This window comes from Pseudopipra pipra, chromosome 3 (assembly GCF_036250125.1).
Source record: "Pseudopipra pipra isolate bDixPip1 chromosome 3, bDixPip1.hap1, whole genome shotgun sequence".
In the NCBI taxonomy this organism is placed as follows: domain Eukaryota; kingdom Metazoa; phylum Chordata; class Aves; order Passeriformes; family Pipridae; genus Pseudopipra; species Pseudopipra pipra.
In genome coordinates this window covers 81,627,041-81,648,382 of record NC_087551.1, presented here as the reverse complement: position 1 = coordinate 81,648,382, position 21,342 = coordinate 81,627,041, and the positions used below count along the sequence as shown (strand labels likewise).

The window sequence follows — 21,342 nt, the reverse complement described above, 5'->3', positions numbered from 1 at the left end:
GAGTAGGGAGGAAATTGCATTTGCATTTTACAGCTCTAAGGGGAATAAGGGTGATAAAACCCATTTTCAACCTGCCAGGGGAAAAAAGGTTGGACAGCACGAACAGCTGGGTTTGCCCACAGGAAACGAGATGGGGTATCCGTGGGAAAGAGGACTGGAAAAGAAGGAGGGTACCGGGAAAAGACAAGCACGGCAGCAGGAACTCGCATCAGAGCGGCTTAACTTTCAGCATCCTCCTCCTCCTCCCCGGGCTGCTGCTCCCCCCACCCCTCCCCAGAGGACACAGAGGGGATGTTTCCGCGCCCCCGGGCCGGCGGTGCGGTGACAGACCGGGCGCTGGCCGCCCCCCGCCGCCCCGAAGGAAGAGGAAGCGGCGCCGGGCCCGCAGGAAGTGCCGCTGCCCCGCGCCCGTCGACCCCGGCCCGGCCCGGCGGGGGCGGCCCGGGCGCTCCGCGGGCGCTGCTCCCTGACAGGTGGCGGCGGCGAGAGGCCTCTGGCTCCGCGGGCAGCGCCCGGCAGGATCGCCCGTCACCCGCGGCGGGCCGCGGCCAGGGCTGGGGCTGCCGCCCCCCTCGCCCAGCGGCGCACCTGCCCTGCCCGCCCCTACCTTGTTGAGGTGGGGGTCGCGGAGCACCTCGTAGCCCCTTTTCATGGTGAGCTGCAGGGGCCGGCCGGCGTCCTGCCTGCTCTCGGCTGCCTTCCTTGCTTGCATGGCGAGGCGCGGCGGGGCTCGCTGCCGTCAGGTCGCTGCGGGAGCGGAGGCGAAGCGGCGGCTCCTCCTGCCGAGGTGACTGCCCGGCGGGGTGGGATGATCCTGCCGGGAGGGAGGGAGGGAGGGAAAGAGGGAGGGGGCAGAGCCACGGCGAGACGCCGCCACCGGGAGGGGGTCACCGGGGCGCCGCTGAGTCACCGGCAGCTCCGCGCACACCCGGGCGGCCGCCCAGGTGCGGGGGGGGGGCCGCAGGGGTGCAGACCCGCGGCCCTTCCCGGACCTGCCCGAGGGTGCAGGGTGTACGGGCTGCGCTGCCTTCTAGCGCTGCAGAGAGCCACTCCGGACCGCCCGGAGGAACAGGCCGGTCTGCGATCACCTGCTGAGGGGGAATCACAGCCGCGGGTCTCCCTCGCCAACGCGGGGAAGCAGCGCGGAGCGCTGTCAGCACCGCGCCGTGACACCGCTCGGCCGCGACCCCGCGCCCCAGCTGAGCCCCCTGGGCGCGGCCACACGCGGGAGCTGGGCCTCTGCGCTTGAACAACAGTCGTTTCACTTTCCCTCTGCTATTTAAATGGCCTTGAAATCCAATCTTTCCCGAAGGGGACGGGTTGCATAGCTTCGTACAGTCAGGAGCAAATGTTTGATGTAATTAGCTGTGTGTTGGCTTCAGCTGTGGTGGCTGGGGTTATGCCTGGTCAGGATGGAGAGCACTGGGGTAGAGCAGGTGTTCAGCTGGTTTATACTGCTAGCCCTCATATTTGTTTACAATATATTCTGAAATTCTTCGCATACAACCTGTTGTGTACAGTATGACTGTGGCTTTATTCCTCTAAATTCGTGTATGTAAGCAAAGATGATTTCCATACAAATGCTATAGTCCTTGTGGAGAAATTATGCTTCTTGAAATGTGTGACTAGGAGATTATTTTAGAAGGGTTTGGTTTCTGTTGTCAGGTAGCAACAAACAGATCCAAATTTTGCAGCTCTTTCAAACTTACCTCTTCACATTTAATCCACAGGCCTTGTATTCATATAATTACTTCATATTTTATTTAAAAAAAAGCTACCACAGAATCTGGCTTCTCCTGAACTTCCTGTTAAGTAGCTCCTAAAAGTTTATTTGCAGTTAACTAAAAGGAAGTTTGGAAGGGTTCCAAGTCTCTTATTTCTGAAAACTTGATTTCCAAGTCAGCAGAAAATTCAGTAAATAAACTTCTCCCTTTTCCATCACCTCAGTATTAGAGAAAGCAGTAAACTAAAACTAGAAAGTTTCTTCAAAACTTTAAACCTGGAGCCTTTCTGACTAAATAGCCAACCTTCCTTGGATTTGTCTGGATAGCTAACTACCTGCTCACCCACCCAAGTCCTGATTATTACCTTCGATAGGTATCAGGGATAAGGGGATAGCATTGCAGGACTTTCTTAGTTATAAAATTGAAAAGCAACATAGAAACATCTTTTTTCTTTTCCTTGTGGCTGCACTGAAACCATTCTGATAGAATGCTAACCTGATGCAATATTTTATCTTCATGTTGCAACGCTATTTATAAAAATAATCTCTTTGATTTGTGCCAAAAGTCACTGCAATCACTGTGAGTACCTGCTCAGGGGTCTGACCCGTGCTAAGCACTTTGTCCTGACTTGCCTTGCACCAGTTATAAAACATATGTAATGAAACAGCTAATTAAAGTGAAGTTCATTGGGATATATACATATTTTTTATGTAATTAGACTTCAGATACCATTTACTATTGTGTTTTAAGTACCGATTTACTCCTCCTTCCTAAAATTACAATTTATTTCTCTTTTTTATGTTCAAACACTAATAAAAACTAAATCATAACTATCTATTGAGGTAAATGAGTTGTAAGAATGGCAGCAGACCTTTTCAGCTCAAAAGGAAGACCAGAAAAACATGAAAAAGTGGTGTCTCCTGTCACCTGTAGAATCTTCCACTTAAGGCCCGGAACATTTTACCAGGTAATGGGATTAGTACAGATTTATTTGTCTGAGTCTGTTGCTAGCGATTGCTTTTCTTCCTAGTCCTTATACCCTCTTGCAAATTTTGTTGTGCATTTGTATTGCATTTGCAGACAATCTGTGAGCAAGAGAAATTTTAGAATGGCTCTTGTGGGACCTCACAATATTTGAACTGCAAAAATAGTTCAAAATAGTCCAAAGGGGTAATGTTCAGCAGTTACATATGCAGTCAGAGGTCATTATTCCAGAAGAGGATGGCATTGCATAATAAGACTGTATTATAGGACTAGAAATAAAGCTTTTGTAAATGGCCAAATTATTTGTAATGGCTGTGTACCCAATACAGGTATTTTTGTAGATGTTAGCCCACATTCACATTATTAGTGAGCATCATACATTATCAGCGTGTTTCTGATAGAAAGTACAGTGGCTTTACCCTTCTGGCAGACACCTAATTCTTTTTCTCAAGTGGTTTCTATATGGTACACTTTAAAAAATCCTACTCATGATTTTTCATAAGTACATGTGGTTTCATCCCACCCCTGTACTACATGTCTCTCTCAAATCTCCTCAGATGTACTAAAGATATATGAAGAGCTCTACTTGAAATAGTCTTAGGCTCTACTTGAAATAGTCCTAGGAAAAGACTATAAGGAACACTTATGGTGTGATTTAACCCCAGCCAGCAACTAAGTACTGTATAGCTGCTTGCTCACTCCCCACCCTCACCTGCACTGATGGGGTGGGAAGGAGAATTGGGAAAAGGTAAAACCCAGGGGCTGAGATAAGAACAGACTGATAATCAAAGTAAAGTAAAATATAGTATAATAATAGTAATTAAAAGGGAGGTAGCAAAAAGGAATAAAGCCCAGAAAAACCAAGTGATACACAAGGCAATTGCTCACCACTTACTGACCAAAGCCCAGCCTGTCCCTGAGCAGCAATCAGCCCCTCCCAGCCAACTCCTCCCAGTTTATATACTAGGCATGACATTCTATGGTGTGGAATATCCCTTTGGCCAGTTCAAGTCAGCTGTCCCGGCCATGCTCCCTCACGGCTTTTTGTGTGTCTCCTTGTTGGCAGAGTATGAGAAAAAGGAAAGTCTTTGACTTAGGACAAGTACTGCAGAGCAACAACTGAAACATCAGTGTGTAATCAGCATGATTTTCCTACTAAATCCAAAATGCAACACTGTACCAGCTACTAGGAAGAAAATTAACTCCATCTCAGCCAAAACCAGGACAACTGGTCATCTAGTGTACCTTTGTATCTCAACCTAGTGTTAAAAAGCTTCAATAAATGAGAATTGACAACCTGCTTTGATAAGCCAATAGTAGGGAGAGGTAAGTACAGGACAGTATATTTCTTTATTCCTGAAGTAGTTAATTAAGATGATTCATTCTGTTTAAATATTTAAGAATGGAACTTGGGAAATATCCTTCTGTTAGGCTATGGCTGATCAGAGGATTTGGACTCCCTTGAACCACTTTTGAGTGGGAGCTCCATATCCTGCTGTGACACTGGGGAGGAGTTAGCTTCCAGGGCTACCAGTTTGGAAGAAAAGAAAGGGACCTCCTATGTCCTGATGTAAACATCCAGTTAACTACTTTTTTTAATAGTGGTACTTGGATATCATGTCTGACTCATCCCAATAAGAACTGTAGTGGATCTATTACCAACTGATGGTAACTGTTGGGTGCTCACTGTGGTTCATGGTACTCCAGTCAAGACCTCATCAGCCTTAAATCAATGGAAGCCTTTACTTCACGTGTTTTATCGTTGGCAATTCCCTTCATGCTGCTCAGCACAATGTTTGCTTTTTTTGCAATAGTGCAACACTGTTAACTTCTGCTGGGTTTGTGATCCAGTATAACGTCGTGTCCTTTTCTGCAGGGATGGACGCCAAATGAGTTCATAGAATCATTTAGGTTGGAAAAGACCTTTAGTATCATTGATTCCAACTGTTAACCCAGCACTGCCAAGCCCAACACTAAACCATGTCCCTGTGTGACACATCTACATGACTTTTAAATACCTCCAAGGACAGTGACTGGATAAAGGATGGACGTGCTCCTTAGCCCTCCTTTTGTTGCTAATGTATTTATAGAAACATTTGTTTCTATACATTTGTTTATTGAGTTATAAATTTTTACTGAGTTATAAATTTGTTTATTACGTTGGCAATATCAAGTCAAATTTCACAGAGACACAAGGTTAGCTTTAAAAAAGGTGAATTCTTTAATGATTTAAAAACAGAATTGAAGCATTTTTAAAGCCTATAACATAAACATTTTACAGTGTTAGCAGTCCTGACTTGTGCTTGGTATTTGAAAATGAAATTCATTTTTTGATCGTTGGGACATACGTTTTTAGTTAGGCTGAAGGAGAGGCAAAAAGTAAACAGTATAAGCAGTATGGGGTTATGGTTTAAGTCTGACTCTTTTTATTATCTAGAAGTGTTGTTTGTAACAACATGGATTTAAAAAAGAATTACTTCAAGCTAGACAATGCACTCCTGAAGTTAAGAGAAGAATCTAGTGATAGCTTTAAAATGCCCGAAGTGACCTATTCTGAGGTCACTGCCTGCTCTGCCTGTCCCTGCCCACACTCCCAGGGCTCCCACCCACCCTGGCCATGGTTCAGCACCCCATGTCAACTCTCAAGGCCATCTATCACTGCCCCAGCAACACCACAGCTCTGCTTTTGTCTGGCCATGGGCCCTGCTGTCCTGAACCCTGACCACCTGTGGGCTGACTTCCCAGTCTGGCTTCAGTGACCTTGTCACTGTGGAGTCACTCAGTGATCACAAGGCTGTATCTGACCCTGGTTGCCCTCACCGGGCCTGGCCCTGCTTCACTTCCTCAGCTCAACCTCAGAGAAGCCACAGCAGTGCCACAGACAAGGCCAGGGGGCTGCCCTCAGCTGCTCCCAGCCTGCCATCCTCCTTTGTGGGGGGTGAGAAGAGCCCTGGCTGGTGAGGCCTTGCCTGCCATGCTGGGGCTCCCTGGCCCCCACCACACGCTGGCGTTGCAGACAGATATGGAGAAGGCAGAGCCAGGCTCTTCTCACAGATGAGGAATGCAGTGCCAAGACGCAGCAGTAGCAAGGTGCACCCAGAGAATGTCCAGTTGGGCTTAAGCATGGCATTTTCCAGCATCGGGGTGGTGAGCACCAGAGCAGACTGCCAAGAGAGGTCAAGGAGTTTCATGCCTGGAGCTTTTCAAAATTTGACAAGGCCCTGAGCAATCACACTTTGAAGTTCAGCAGGTTGGGCCAGATAAACTTCAGACACCCTTTCCAACCGGGACTGTTACGTGATTCTGTATGCTGCTGAGAATGGCAAATTCCCTGAACATGCAGGCATTTTGACAGGAATTTCATTACAGCCCCAAAAGTCTGTTCCTCTTCATAAATTCACCAACATTCCTTTAGCCTGCTCCTCAGTTTCTGTCTCTTTTTCTACTTAGGCATATATTTGTTTGGCCAGTGGGATTTTTACTCAACTGCCTTCATACCCCTCATACTTTATCCCTTTCTGCTAAGGATTTTATCCTACATGCCTTAAATTAAACTCTTGAACATCAACAACTAGTGATAAATATCTTAAGACTCCACAATTTTGGAATCCAGTGCTGGATTCATAGAGATACTAAAATTATTTCAGTATAATACCTACATTATAATATATATATAAATCAATAAAATAGTAAGAATGCTTGTTGCAATTTCTATTAGTTGACATTACATTGTCCAGGTGTCACAGGAAAAAACCCGTACTTGGCCTATACATGTTGTTGGATGTGTTGGAGCACTGTGAGAGAACTTCTGTACATATAAGGTACCCTTAGGAACTTCCATCAGTTCTCAAGTCAGATGTAAATTAGGGAGAGACACACAGAAGTAGCTGCATGCCTCATAGCCAGTCATTTGTGCTTCGCAGTATGCCTGGGGTAGAATGAGAATTTATTTCTCCCACATCCCAGTGTTAACATTTTGACTTGAAGACCACGTATTTGTTATTACAGTAAATTTAGCACAAGGCAAATAAAATATGTATGCCACAGTGCATCATGCTCTCAGAAGATATTCTGGCTGCATTTATGATTCAAGGAGATTAAATAATGCTCAAAATAAGCATCCTACCTTTTTTCAGTGTTTGTCCAAATAGTGCAGTTTCCTAAGAATTTTTCCATTTCTACCTAAATACCCCCAAAAATTAAACTGTAGAGGCCTAACTATTCACTTTTTGTCTCTTAATCCCATAAGAACAGAGCCAATACGAGCAGTAATAGATTTCAAAGGTGATCTAAATGCCTCTATTTTGAATACACAGACATTCTGGAGTGACTTATATGACCTACATAAAGGCATGAAAAATCACATTCTTTCTCTTCAAACTATACAAAATGTTTCAACCAAATCTTCCTTGAAATATCCTTTTAAAATTAATTTCCTGAATTGGCTGGTGATGAGGAATGTAAAATATTTCTAGATTCCCAAGCTTGCTTATCTGAAAGATGGGAAATCTTGATAGTGCTATCTTTTCATCACTAATGCAAATGCCTATATTTACCACTGCACATAGTTTCAGAAATTTAGATGTGCACATTTATTTCAATCTCAAATATTTTAGAGATATTGTGTGGAAGAATGTTTCAGATTACTAGAATTGAAAATTTTTAGACTGTTTGGTTAACTGTCTCAGAATAAATTTTTCTTGGCTTTCTTTTAGTTGCACTAACAATGAATTCAGAGCTGAAGATTATTCAATGCCAAAACTGAATTACTATGACTTTGAGGTATGATTTGTATCTTAATACTGGGAGTTCACTGTCTTGCTAGGAATAATAGGATTTAGAAAAAGGCCCCAAACAGCATTTTTACTTGAATTACTCCATCAGATCTATGTTCCAGCAATAAGAGTGGAAAATCTGCAAGACTCCTTCCATTGTTTATAAAAAGAGGATGAATTCTTTCAGCTCTGCCAATTAAAGACATAATTTCAAACAACTTCAACACCTTTAGGATAATTTTGGAATAGTATTAGTGAGTGCACTTCCATTGTTTGCTTCCATGGTTACGTCTGGCACAGTAATTTTAACAGTTTATCAACAGACAAAGCCTGCTCAGAAATTTTCCTCTTTTAAATGCTTCCTTTCCTATATGCTGGAGCCTGTGAAGGGCTTTTTCTTTTCCATGTCCTAATTACCATAAATATTTTGAAGATTGTTCTACAAACTCTGTTTTGTTTTCCAAATCATTAGCAATGTTAAAAACAAACCTTCTGACAAAAATGTTGGCAGAAGCTCAAAGACAATTCCTAGTTCATCAGAAGCCCTTGCTTATGCAAAGGGAGCTGTATGGGGTCCTTTACATGCAGTGCACTTGCCAAAGCATGTGAGCCTTAGTGCATGACATTCCAGCCGTGTTTAGGTTTTTTATGTGCAAATCATTTAGACAGGACCAATTAAAAGTCAAAATCAGCTGAATCAGCAGGGAAGAAGGATGAGGCAGTACTTTTTGAGGTAAAGAATTGCTACCAGTCTGCTTTAATAGGATTCTGTACAGACCAGGTACAAGGAGTCATGGGCATCAATGGCTATGATGCTTGGTTTGTAAATATCTGTAAAAGGCCTGGACAGCTTCAGCATGAGTACAAAATGCAAGGGAAAAAACAATAATAGAATCATAGAGTGTTTTGGGTTGGAAGGGACCTTAAAAATCACCTAGTTTCAACCCCCTCCCATGGGCAGGGACAGCTTCCACTAGACCAGGCTGCTCAAAGTCCCATCCAACCTGGCCTTGAACACTTCCAGGGATGGGACATCTGCAACTTCTCTGGGCAACCTATTCCTGTGTCTCACCACCCTCATAATGAAAAACTTCTTCCTAACATCTAATCTAAACCTGAAAGAGTAAAGTCTAAAGACAATCCTCCTTTTCCCATTACTACATGCCCTTGTAAAAAGTCCCTCTCCATCTTCCTTGTAGGCCCCCCTTTAGGTACTGGAAGGCTGCTATAAGGTTTCCCCGGAGCCTTGTCTTCTCCAGGTTGAACAACCCCAACTCTCTCAGCCTGTCTTCATAGCGAAGGTCCTCCAGCCCTCTGATTATCTTCATGGCCCTCCTCTGGACTCGCTCCAACAGGTCCATGTCCTGCTTATATTGGGGCCCCAGAGCTGGGCACAGTACTCCAAGTTGGGAATCATGAGAACAGAGTCGATGGGGAGAATCACTGCCCTTGACCTGCTGGCCACACTTCTTGTGATTTAGCCTAGGATGTGACTGGCTGTCTGGGCTGCAAGTGCGCATAGCCAGGTCATGTTGAACTTCTTGTCAACCAACACCCCCAAATCCATTCTCTGCCCAGCCTGTATTTGTGCTTGGGATTGCCCCAAACCAGGTGCAGGACCTTAGACTTGACCTTGTTGAATTTCATGAGGCTCACAGACTCATCTTTCAAGCCTGTCCAGGCCCCTCCAGATGGCATCCCTTTCCTCCAGCATATGGACTGCACCACACAGCTTGGTGTCATCAGCAGACTTGCTGAGGGTGCACTCGATTCCACTGTTTATCATTTCACCAAGCTTAGCAACTAAAGAGAACACTTGAGTAAGGGCTCATGAGTTCACACTTCACTAGAGCATAAAGAAGAGCATTTCTCTCCAACCACTGTTAAGGTGATTCTCACATTAGGATTAGTCAAGTAGTAATGGTCAATGTCCCATGGATTAATTTGCTGACAGATCTGTTCACCTTGTCATCCAAAGTATCCTTCTATACAGCTCTATAGAGGCCCTCAAAGGTCTGGATACTACAGCTTTAATGCAGTGGTTCCACGTACCATAAATTCTTAATATGAAGCTAACAAGCATCTAACAACAACTCCTACACAGGTGAAAATATCTTCCCATACCAAAAACCCAAAAGGATGCGGTATTTCTAGGTCAATATTTTGAAGATGAACCTGGTCATTTTGAGTTTTGACAATATTTTCCAAACAGCATTATGTCCTTTTACAAAGTTAAGATTATTTCTTCTGAGCTTAATTTATAAAAATGTCTAATGTTGTTTTCAGTTGTGCCAAAGAAAGGAAATAACAGAGACTTTGTTTAAACAGCAAATTTTCTCATTAAAAGTGGTCATGCACAAGATAATTCACCATTACTGTGCAGTTACAGGAAAACTATGACAGGGTTTCAGAAATAATGTGGCGTTGTTGCCTGTGCATAGCAATTAGTTAGTGGCCTAGTTCAGCTGAGAGTTTCAGTGTCTTATAAAATGTCCAAAGAATAGCTGTCCTAGTTAACATAATTGACTGCAAGGGACAGTTGAAGGGCACAGTTTATTTATTTCAGAAAACATTACCCAAAAATTAAATAAATTTGAGCTATAAACAAACTCTAGGTAGAAATATGAGTAAATGGGAAATTCTAGGTAGAGTATATGGAGTGGACTGATAAAAACATTACTCCACAGCACTAGATATCTTAGCTGGCAAATAATCAGATGTCTTCTTGCTTAAGATTGTGAGCTGTTTTATTGATCCATACTTACAAGAAGAGATATTCTGAAGAAAAACATTACTCAAAATATCTTTGAGTGTTTATATAAAATAAATACATAAATAAATAAATAGAGCTACATACCACTACTTGTTATTTTATCCTACCATTACTGCTTGTAGAGTCCTCATAACTCTATAATGAATGTTCACACCATGGGTTTCCCATATGACATTTCCCCAAACCTCTAAATCTCATTAGAAACAGAATGTTCTAGATTTTCAGTAAAACCCCCCCTCTATCTATATAGCCCATGCAGTCTGTGCTGCAACATGCCTCAGAAGGAAGGCACTACTGGGGGAAGGAGAACAGCTACAATGGCTCAGTGGCCTCTTTCCTAAGTGGCCTTAAGTAAATTGGAGTAATCCATTTTGTGTGCATAATATTTGGATTAAATATAATCTGCCATTTTGTTACCCACTCACTTGCTATTGCAAGGACTTTTGAAACTGCCTCCCTCCTGCAGCTGTAAGCGTACAGTGAGGCTGTGTTTTGCCAAGCTCTGTTTGGCAAAGAAAACAAGTTTCATGAGTCAGAAAAGACAAGACCTTCTCAAAATCCTAGTATCATGTGTCTTTTCTGTAATTCTTGGAATAGTTCTCATGAACTTGCCCTGATGGTGAACAAATGCTACAGGTGACATTTGTGATAACTGAACTAAGGGTACAGGTATTATCCTTGTTCCCTACAAAGTGTGAGCTCCCCATTCGCTGGAAACCGGTGCTTGTTCTACTTCTGATACCCATAATCTTTGTTCAAACCACAGAACCTCCATTGTCACAACTGTTTTAATGGTTGGTTGGCCAACACTAACCAGGACTGCAGAACATGTATACACAGTGTGCACATGGGCTGTGCTGTGGAGAACGATGGCAATTTACCTCTGCACTACTCAGCTGCTCATCTGTATGAATCAACTTGGCATTCAAAAGCATAACAGTGATCCTACTGTACTGTGCTAATTCTGTTTGTTAGAAGCACTGGTCTACAGAGAGGCAATTATGCATTTATTGTGGCTGTCCATGAAGTGGTTATCATATTCAAGCGCTGTATGCTGCAGTCCCAATAGATGCTTACTCTGATGTAAATTAATAAACAGGAATCGATCATAACAGTTTGCTAGTTGATGCCCTAGCAGAAGTTGAAAGAAGCAAATAGAAAACAGAACATAAAGTGTTTTGACAAATACTTTCAAATACATCTGCATGAAGGATGAGGAAAGGCAACAGGCTTCTAGCAATGCAGACCTGTCCCTAAGCAAATCGAGTTAGTGTGGCATAATGAATGTGGGCTATGTTCCCAGAAATCATAGTGTAGCTGAAGTGCCTTTGTCATAAGGTTTAGTATCTGTTTATCTTTACTAATGCAAACTGCAGGTGGTGGATTTAGACATGAGGAAACCAAAAAGGGATATAGGTGGTATTATTAACATATGTTAAAGAGAAATGTCAGTATTCTTTATCACATGAAATAGTGTTTTTCCATCATAAGATGACAGATCTTGCCTCCTACTACCTAAAGGTAGTAGGCTTTTTTTCCCTTTTGTTACTAGAATAACCCTTAATTAAAAAAAAAAAAAAGAATTAAATGCTTCCAGTGCAAGAGCCCCCTAATTTGTTTTTTTTCACTTTGTGATGTAGATACAACATTAATTAGTGAAATTTAGGTGGACTGGAAAGGAGTTTTGCTGAAGGCAGGAGGTAATGATCCACATAGTGCATTCATAAAATAGATAACTGAATAGGCAGCATCTTTCTCTGTAGTTCTTGCAGCTGACTGTAGGTTTTCACTTGAAATGTAGGTTTTCATAATGAAATTATACTGCATACCTGCTTTTATTTCTCTGATCATGTGTGCCTCAAAACTGAGCTAATTTGATTTCTTTCTTGCTGAAAATATATTTATTCCAACTAAGTCAGAATCCAGTGTGCGTTCTAGACCCCAAAGGAATTGTTTGTTCTTAGAATCAGCTGTGTGGGATGTGCAGTGAGTCCAGACTCAGGCCTTTGGACAAATTGTTCAGCTGAAAGGGGGAGGGTAGCTTCCCTATATTACAAGATGTCGATTTTAATTTCTCTTTAAATAATATCTCAATTTAAATGGTATAAGGTTCTCAGGTCAAGTCTTGATATGTTCAGTTTTAGCTATAAGGTTGCGTTATGTTTGGATCCTTAACAGAAGGTGTGAGAAGTGTAATCTACCTCTCAGAAGAGCACTACTGTAATTACTGTGTCCTAATGAGCATGACAGTGCAAAGAGGCACTGACAGCATATATTTTAATAACATGTAGCCTTTGTACAATATTTAAGCTCCAATATTTTGCAAAGACTAAGTGAATAATCTTCATGTCACCTATCTGGAAACATGTAGCTACACTTTTTTACTTTCATTTTGTAAAGCATTATACTGATTGTTAAGTAGCCTGAATTTCTTTTGGTTTCCAGAATAAGCCAAGGGCTTTTCTAGAACTATGCCTTTAAATGATTTAGCAGCTTTCATATACACTTAGCTAGTGTATACGAAAACACATAGTCCCTTCCCCTTTGAGTTTTAAATCTGAGGTCCTCATCCAGCAACATTTCTCTGAGTATTATATTTTTATGTGTGTGAGAGGTTCACATTAAACTTCCACTGGGAAATATTTACAGAAAGACCACACCTGCTGAACTTCAGCCTTCTGGCAAGTGCACTATAGAGGCCTAATGGGAATTCATGGAGAAGAAAGGTTGCCTGCATTTAAAAAGGGTGGGAACTCTCCAAGCTCTGAAGCTATGTGCAAGTTTATATTTGGATAACCCAATAGCTATGCATATAAATCGTCAGGGAAAACTAATGTACATGTGCAGTATATCAAACATCTTGGTGTCTCAGCCATGACTTTCATATGCACCAAAGTGCACATTCTCTGCTGAAGGTTGTATGCAATGAGACATTTAGAGTTTAAAAGGACATATTGTTTGAATGTATCTGAATGCAGAAACCAGTGACTCACTTTCTTTAGTAACTGGGAAGCACTTTTTGTGTTCTGACAAGGATTTCTAGAGGGATTTGTAATCAAGCAATCCTGAGACAGTACAAACTAGAATGTAATATTGAAATTTAGAAGAAATGAAATGGAAATGCTATCCCAGCCACAGCCTCAGTTTCTAATTTTTTTCCCCAGCCACATTTTTTTCATGGAACCTACTGTAATGTATTTTTAAGAAGCTATGTCATGTTTTATAAATGAAAAACACTATGAATGAAGTATATATCCTTTGTCTTGTTTATTAATTGCATACTACAACTTTAAATTTTATATTACTTCTTTGTTTTTCTGAGTACAGACATTAATGCCTTCATACTGGCTTTGGCATAGTATGTGTTATTTATGTCTTAAAGTTCTAGTTGTCTCAGTAAGATTGGGTGCTCTACAGCTCTTGCCAGCCTTGCAGTGATTCTCAGTCCCCTTGCCCTTGAATCAGCCCAGGCTCCTTAACAGGTTTGTTATTTCATTTGGGGTTAAGGTACAGCATGTCTCATAGTTTTAGCTTCTCAATCTTCTCCCTTGCTGTAGATGGTATCCATACCAATTTGTAGCATGATGAGCTTTCCCTGTATTTTCTAAAAATATGTTTGCTATGTCAAAATAACTTTTCTCAAATGGCAATACAGATTCCTGAGCACCATAGGTTTAATTCAAGATATAATTAAAAGACTGCCTGAAGTGAAGACTTTAAATCTGCTTTTATATTCAGCTTTTTTTTTTTTTTCACTCTTAACTGAACCACATACTGCAACAGCCTGCTCATTTCTAAAGAGCAGTGATCGCATCTCCTGCAGAGGCTGCTTCACTACAAACTCCCTTCTGCAAGGTGCTGATTGCTCTGGCCCACACTCATTGAAGTCCTTAGATACTTAGCTGCTGGACTAAGATCAGTGTCTAATACTTTTCAGGATACATATCTGTGCTCCAAGAAGGATCATTCATTCTTTGCTCCTGTCAGAGGATGGGTCCTAAATAAAGGAAATAATTTAGTCTTTGGTTATCTAGCAGGAGAGAGATTGTCATGCTAGACTGGAGTACCTTGAAGTCAGCTCAATTTACAGTATCCCATCTGCTTTGCTCTATAATGGTGTTCAGATTATGATAAGATGTATATTTCTGCCTTAAAGTTAAACTAATAACAAAAATAAATAGATAGCAAAAAAAATCAACATGTTTTAACTTTACTATTATTTCATCAAGCAATAATGAACTGGGAATTTGGCCAGTATATTAAAAACATAGCAAATAAATCCTACATTATTTTATAATTAAGCACACACACATATATGGACTGCACAGAAAAACAGTGAAATAATTGATCCATGTATGTAATTACTAGTGTACCAATAAAACCAAAATGTTTTCTTGGAAGATAGTACCACTCTGAGTTAGGACTTAAACAGTAACTTAATGGGTGTACTGAGAGAAGAACAGCGAACTATTTCAAATATGCTGGGGCATGTTCTTCAGGAAAGGAAACATTTTTGATTATTTACACTAATATATAAGGACCCCCCTTACATAGGCTTGCCTCACTCCAGCCAACTGAAGTAAAGGTCTAAAGCCTGAGCCATTTCAGGCAAGCTGCAAAGAGGAAGAGGGGTCTCTTACCTGTGTTGTCATCCTCTGGAGTCAGGATCTCAAAGAGTTTTCTTAAGGATGACCATAAAACCATGGCTTTCACTACAGCACCCATTGCATTGCTGTTTCTCTCAGGAGAACAAATTTATTCTCCACAGCCACACCATCTTGTAAACTGTTGTGAGAAGACAAACCTTTCTCATGCCCCAAGAGAGGGAGTGAACTGTACATCCTGTTGGCAACATATAGAAGTGATCTATTTCTGTAAGTACACACTTATTTAATACATATATACTTAAATAAGAAGGATCATAAAGACATGTGTAGTAGATCCACTGACTGTAGTCCCTAAAGCCGTGGTTTGATGTGCAGTGGTGCCACCCCAAGTCACTCACTTCTGTAGCTGTAGCTGCTTGTGGAGGCAATACAGTAAAGCAGATCAGCAGCTCAATTTAATTAAATTTAACTGTTTTCCACGGTATTTTTGCTAACTCAAGTAATTTTCCACACTGTATGACCCACATAGAGCTATATACCAATATGTAGAATTGATGCAAAAAGGCTGAGGGTTGGAATACCAACAATATCTTCACTTGGCAGTGGCACTACATGGTATACTTGTCCCTGAGGTACCAATGGAAACTTGCAAATTTGTATTCAGTGTAAATGGAAAACAAATATTTAAAAAGACCCTTTCTAGGTACACAAAAGAGCTTTGTAGTTCAGATTCTGAAATGGACTTGACCTTCTGCCAGAGAACTTGCCTGTGGACATGAGCAGTCTTGCAATTACTGGCTGTTCCATTTTGTCTGCAAATACATTGTTGTAGGGAATGTTGCAAAGATACGTTTCTTAAGTTTGTAAAATAGTTGCATGAGAAAAGCCATACAGGCAAGAGGGGCTGGAATGGAAAGCAAAAACACTCAAAAAGGACTGAAGCTATTAAGGTATAACATGCTATGTTATGTATATATTGTTTTGTTTCTTAGGAATGGACTTGCATGTATTTGCAAATACCATTTACTTACTATTCTGCAATGAGGACACTTGTCTCTTAACTAATTTCACTTGAGTTTCAGCTTTCCTGTGACTTCTTACATTTCCCAGGTTCTGGAGAAGTGATTCCCTTGCAGCCCATTGTGAAAACCATGGTGAGGCAGGCTCCACAGAGCCACAGACCTCCACAGAGGTCCACAGTGGAGCAAATACCCACCATGGAGCAGAAATCCCATAGAGGAACTCACAACAGAGCAGGGGAATGCCTGAAGGAGGCTGTGACCCCTTGGGAAGCCCATGCTGGAACATGCTCCTGGCAGGACCTGTGGCCTCATGGAGAGAGGAATCCATGCTGGAGCAGGTTTGCTGACCCTGTAGGGGAACCATGCTGGGACAATCTGTCCCTGGAAGGGACCACACAGAAGCAGTTTGTGAAGAACTGCAGCCTCTGGGGAGGAGCCATGTTGGAGAAGTTCATGAAGGACTGTCTCCTGTGGGAGGGACTCCACGCTGGGCAGGGGAAGATTGTGAGGAGTCCTTCCTCTGAGGAGGAAGGACTGGCAGAAGCATTTGATGAACTGACCACAACCCCCATTGCCCATCCCCCTGCACTGCTGGAGGTGAGGAGGTACAGAATTTGAGAGTAGAGGTGAGCCTGGGAAAAAAGAGAAGTGGAAGGAAGGTGGTTTTTAGATTTGTTCCTATTTCTTGTTGTACTCCTCTGATTTGATTGGCAATAAATTAAATTCATTTCCCTGGGCGGAATCTGTTTTTCCCATGACCAGTAATTGCTGAGTGATCTCCCTAGTCCTTATCTTGACCCAGGAGCCTTTAGTTTTATTTTCTCTCCCCTGCCCAGGTGAGGAGGGGAGTGATAGAAAGACTTCTGTGGGCATCTGGTGTCCAGCCAGATTCAGCCCACCTCGGTCAGTAAGAAGACATTTGGTAAGTGCAATCTTTGGGCATGTGACAAGACAGCATTTGTAATGTTATCCAAAGAATCTGTAGTGATTTAAAATCCTATTGTAGTTTCTGTATCACTAGTTTCATTATTTGATTAAAGTCCAGCAGAGCATTAAGGATTACATTTGACTGAGCATGAATGATTTACAATTAGTTAGAAAAAATAAAGGTATTAAGGAATGTGCCAGGTTAATTTATTTGACAAATGAGTGCAAAGCTACTTACACAAACATTTCAAAACAGAGAAGCACCTGGTTCATAATGTATTTTGTAGAAGCAATGAAAAAAGTAATTATAGAGAATTGTAAAAACATTGCCAGGAGGTATAGCTAAGATCGCTAGGAATGCAGGGGCTGACTTCCACTGCACTTCACAGTTGTGCTGGGTCCTTCCATGCATGACCCACTGGGTGACAATCAGTAAGCTGAGGAATCCACAGGTAGGGAAGATATAAGCTATACTTGGCAGTTAGGGCATGGTTTGGTATCCAGCCTGGGGTTTGTACGAGGGGATAATTGTAATTCATTTGTATTACAGTATCTGCTAATGCCAAGCTTTTAGTATTTTTCCAGTTTAATGTCAATAATACTACAGTAATGTTGATATCTAGCTTTTTAAAACACTACCCGTTTTTAATTTGTTTATGTTGGCGACATTTGTTATTTTACAGTAGTATAGGAAACATCTAGTGGTGACTGATGTAAGCCACTTCCTGTCTGTTTTTACTTGATCATGATATTTCTTTGTCAACAGGATCAACAGCATAATGTGCAGCATTTCAAATGTAAAAAAATAAACTTTTCCAAAAAGCCCAACTATGCAGATTTATCTCTGTGGGTATTGCTGGGTTAGGTTGTCACATTCAAGTATTATAAAGCGTCCGTATGTTCCATATCAATCACTTCATATAGATATTGTGTTCCACATATTTTTACAGTCCTAAGTATTTTAGTTAAACTTCTAAACTTTGAAGAAAAGCTATGCTGGTCATCTGGCCATACTGAAGTGGGAAGACAAAGAGGTAATAACCCTTACAGCTGATAATATTCAATCATTTCTAGCTTCCATTAAGGACAACGTCCTTTCTTTTGTTCACTTCTTCAGCATAGAGGCTATTGCCTCTGTAGCTGGGATTTTTTCCAAATATCTTCTTAGCAGGTGAGGACAGGCAGATTATAGGAAAGGCAGTACAAATGGAAAGTATATCAATGCTCATCTGACAAATAAACAAACCATGATTTTACCATGGAAACTGCACAGGCTATCTCTTCACTTCTGCTAGTCTCAGTCAGTGAGGCTCTCTGCAGTCATAGGATCTGAATCCCTGCTTCTCTCTGCAGACCTTGGGGCTCGAAGATGGTATTCTTTATGCTCCCTAAAGAAGGTGTGCTTCACTTTGCGGTCCTTGACTCTACCGGAAACTGCGTTTTCCACAAGGAGCAGAAACACCTCTTTTGTTAAAAGAGCAGTGCCCTGCTAAGAACGTGTCTAGAGACTGGCCACATATCTTCCCCTGAGAGATGTGTATTTATTTTTCTCCCTAATCTTTGCTTTATAATTCTCATTATTAAAAAAGATAAAATGATCGAGGACTTCATCTAATCAAAGGCTCATCATCAAAAGCAGACATGAATTGAGGGAGGCCAAGGACCTGCAGTCTGACTCTACCCTCCTACATAAAGCTTTTGTCTAAACTTGCAAAAGCTCCCCATTGCACCAGAAAAGGGCACGGGGTAGTTTCTGGCCTCTCCCAGAACTACTTCTGTCTGTACCCGGGAGTGGTCAGGGGAAGTCTGAGAGTTTAGCAATGAGTCATTCTCCTACCTGGGACTTCTGAGTCCAGTCAAACCTACAGGTTTCAGTGCTCCTAAAATGCAGTTGTAGATACTATTTTGAATGGCTAATACTCCCCATCCACTTAATATCCTAGGGGTTACAATAGCTACCAAGTAATTTGGAGCCTTGTGCTTGCCTCCCTTCTCAGCCTGATGTGGCTTGATGTCTTCATGGTGTCTTTCATATCTTCCATATCTCACAGGAGCGCTTGACCAGCTGGGCTAAAGTTACTGAAACTGCACAGCAAATAGGAACAGAGAAGGTAAGGACTACTTAGATGTTCCTTCAGGTTCAGGTACCACAGAAGAGGGCTCAAGTGGACCTCAAGTAGGCAGGATTCTTAAACCTACAGCTTGATCTAAACTCCCTTCAAAAATTACATGAGCTTACTGGGTTTGTCTAAGTTGGAGAGGAATTGCATGAGAAGCAAATCCTTTCATTCAAGACTCTGGACCCTATCATATAGCAGAGCACTTAAATAAGTAAGACTGTTGGAACAACTGTACTTGGCCAAACCAAAAACCCACTTAGCTCTAAACACAGGTGCCAAATGTGCATTAAGTACTTGATAAGCTCACAGCTTCCTGCAGCTCATGAAGATGAACAAAAGGAAGCACAAGAAATAAGCACTGGTGTTCAAATGAAATGCTTGCCTGCACCCCTCAGAGAAGCATACTTTGTTAGGACCAGTGGCAAAGAACCAGAACTGCTGGAGACAATTCCTCATTAATTCCTGGCATAATAGATATTAAAAAATAAAGGCTTATTCTCAAATTTTCAAAAAAAAAATGATTAATAGAATATTCTGTTGGATCTGCATCTTCAAGATTCAGATATTGGCAGCAAATGTATCTTCTGTAGAAAAAAGATATGCCCTCTTCTGGAGTACCAGGAGCTAGTCTTTTTACTCGGCTTGTTCCATCTTTGAGAAAATTCGCTGAGATCATCCATCTCAGTTCTCATGTCTCTATTGGGCGAGGTATTTTTATGTCTAAAATATGTTAATAGCATCTTCCACTGTAAATAAAACTGTGGTCTCTGTCTCTTCTGCTGCCAACAAAAGTCAAACCAGGTTAAAAACCAAAACAATGACTATTAGTAAGCATTTTAGTGACAGTTCCTGGAGTACTCCCTCGGTAAATGCTGGCTCAGGAGCTAACCAAGCTGGAGGAGGTGCATTTACATTAAAAGTCTGAAACAGATTTTGCTTCCGCGAGTTTGTCTAAGCCACTTTTGATTTATGTGAATTTTTACTATCCATAACATTTAGAGAGTTTCGCAGGTTAATTATGTATGCATACAAAGGCACTTCTTTTATTTTGAATCTGTTACTTGCTTGTTTAATTTGATGTTGCTTCTATTGAAAAACACAGTGAAAAATCATTCCCTATTTCCTATCTCTATACTACACAGGATTTTATAAACCTTTATCATTTTCTTCTAGATCAGTTGTTTTCCAGAATGAGTTTTCCATTTTCTCATATTGAACCTGTGTGATACTTTGCATTTTCTTTGTTGCTATTCCCTTGATTTATTATATAATTTCTGAGATGGATGAAGAGAACTGCACATTGTATTCAAGATGTGGAAACATCTTAAATTTATTTTATGGTGGCATAGTAATGTTTTCCCTTTTTTGTTTCTCTATTCTTTCCTAATAATTCCTAACTTTCTGTCTTCTTTGACAGCTGTTCAACACTGAGGTGGTATTTTCATAGAACTATCTATTTATATGGCATGATTTCAGACTGCAATGATAATCATTACTCTGAGTGCACTGTTGGGAACTAGGCGAACTACCATCAGACTTTCGTGATGCAGTCATCATCACCTTGTACAAGAAGAAAGGAATTAAATCAGACTGCTCAAATTACCGAGGTATTACTCTGCTCTCCATTGCTGGCAAAATCCTGGCAAGAATACTTTTGGACAGACTAATACCTGCTATAGCAGAAGGAATTCTACCTGAGAGCCAGTGTGGTTTCAGAGCCAACAGGAGCACCACAGACATGGTGTTTGTTCTCAGACAACTGCAAGAGAAGTGTAGGGAACAGAACAAAGGTCTCTATGTAACCTTTGTCGACCTCACCAAGGCTTTCAATACTGTGAGCAGGAAAGGTCTATGGCAGATTTTGGAACGTTTAGGTTGTCCCCTCAAGTTCCTTAAAATGATCGTCTCACTCCATGAGGATCAGCACGGCCAAGTCAGATATGGCAATGCACTTTCTGAGCCCTTTCTAATAACCAATGGTGTGAAACAAGGCTGCATTCTCGCACCAACCCTATTCACAGTCTTTTTCAGCATGATGCTCTGAAGGGCCACGGCAGACTTCGATGATCAGGATGGTATCTACATTCGATACCGTACTGATGGAAGCCTATTCAACCTAAGGCGACTGAAGGCCCACACTAAGACCTTAAATCATCTTGTTCAGGAGCTACTTTATGCTGATGATGCCGCCCTCATCGCCCACACAGAAGCAGCTCTGCAGCATTTAACATCCTGCTTTGCAGATGCTGCTGAGCTCTTTGGGCTGGAAGTCAGCTTAAAGAAGACAGAAGTTCTCTATCAACCTGCACCTCAGGAAGTCTTCCATCATCCCCATATCACCATTGGCCAATCAGAGCTCAAATCAGTCCAGCAGTTTAATTACCTCGGTAGCCTTATCTCCTCAGATGGT

General features: G+C 41.6%; 1 protein-coding gene and 1 long non-coding RNA gene across 2 annotated transcripts in view; one reads left to right on the top strand and one right to left on the bottom strand.

The window, feature by feature from the left end:
- The window catches only part of ME1 (malic enzyme 1), a 165,463-nt gene extending 164,717 nt beyond the window's left edge, over positions 1 to 746 (bottom strand). The window contains exon 1 of the mRNA XM_064651109.1: positions 608 to 746. Coding sequence (XP_064507179.1) covers positions 608 to 712 — 105 coding nt within the window. The 5' untranslated portion in view covers positions 713 to 746. The remainder of the gene's footprint in view (positions 1 to 607) is intronic.
- LOC135412386 (uncharacterized) lies at positions 708 to 21,072 on the top strand. Its single transcript, XR_010429620.1, has 4 exons — positions 708 to 787; positions 15,025 to 15,130; positions 15,974 to 18,923; positions 20,350 to 21,072. It is a non-coding gene; the product is annotated as an uncharacterized LOC135412386 (long non-coding RNA).
- Positions 21,073 to 21,342: the final 270 nt, after the last annotated feature.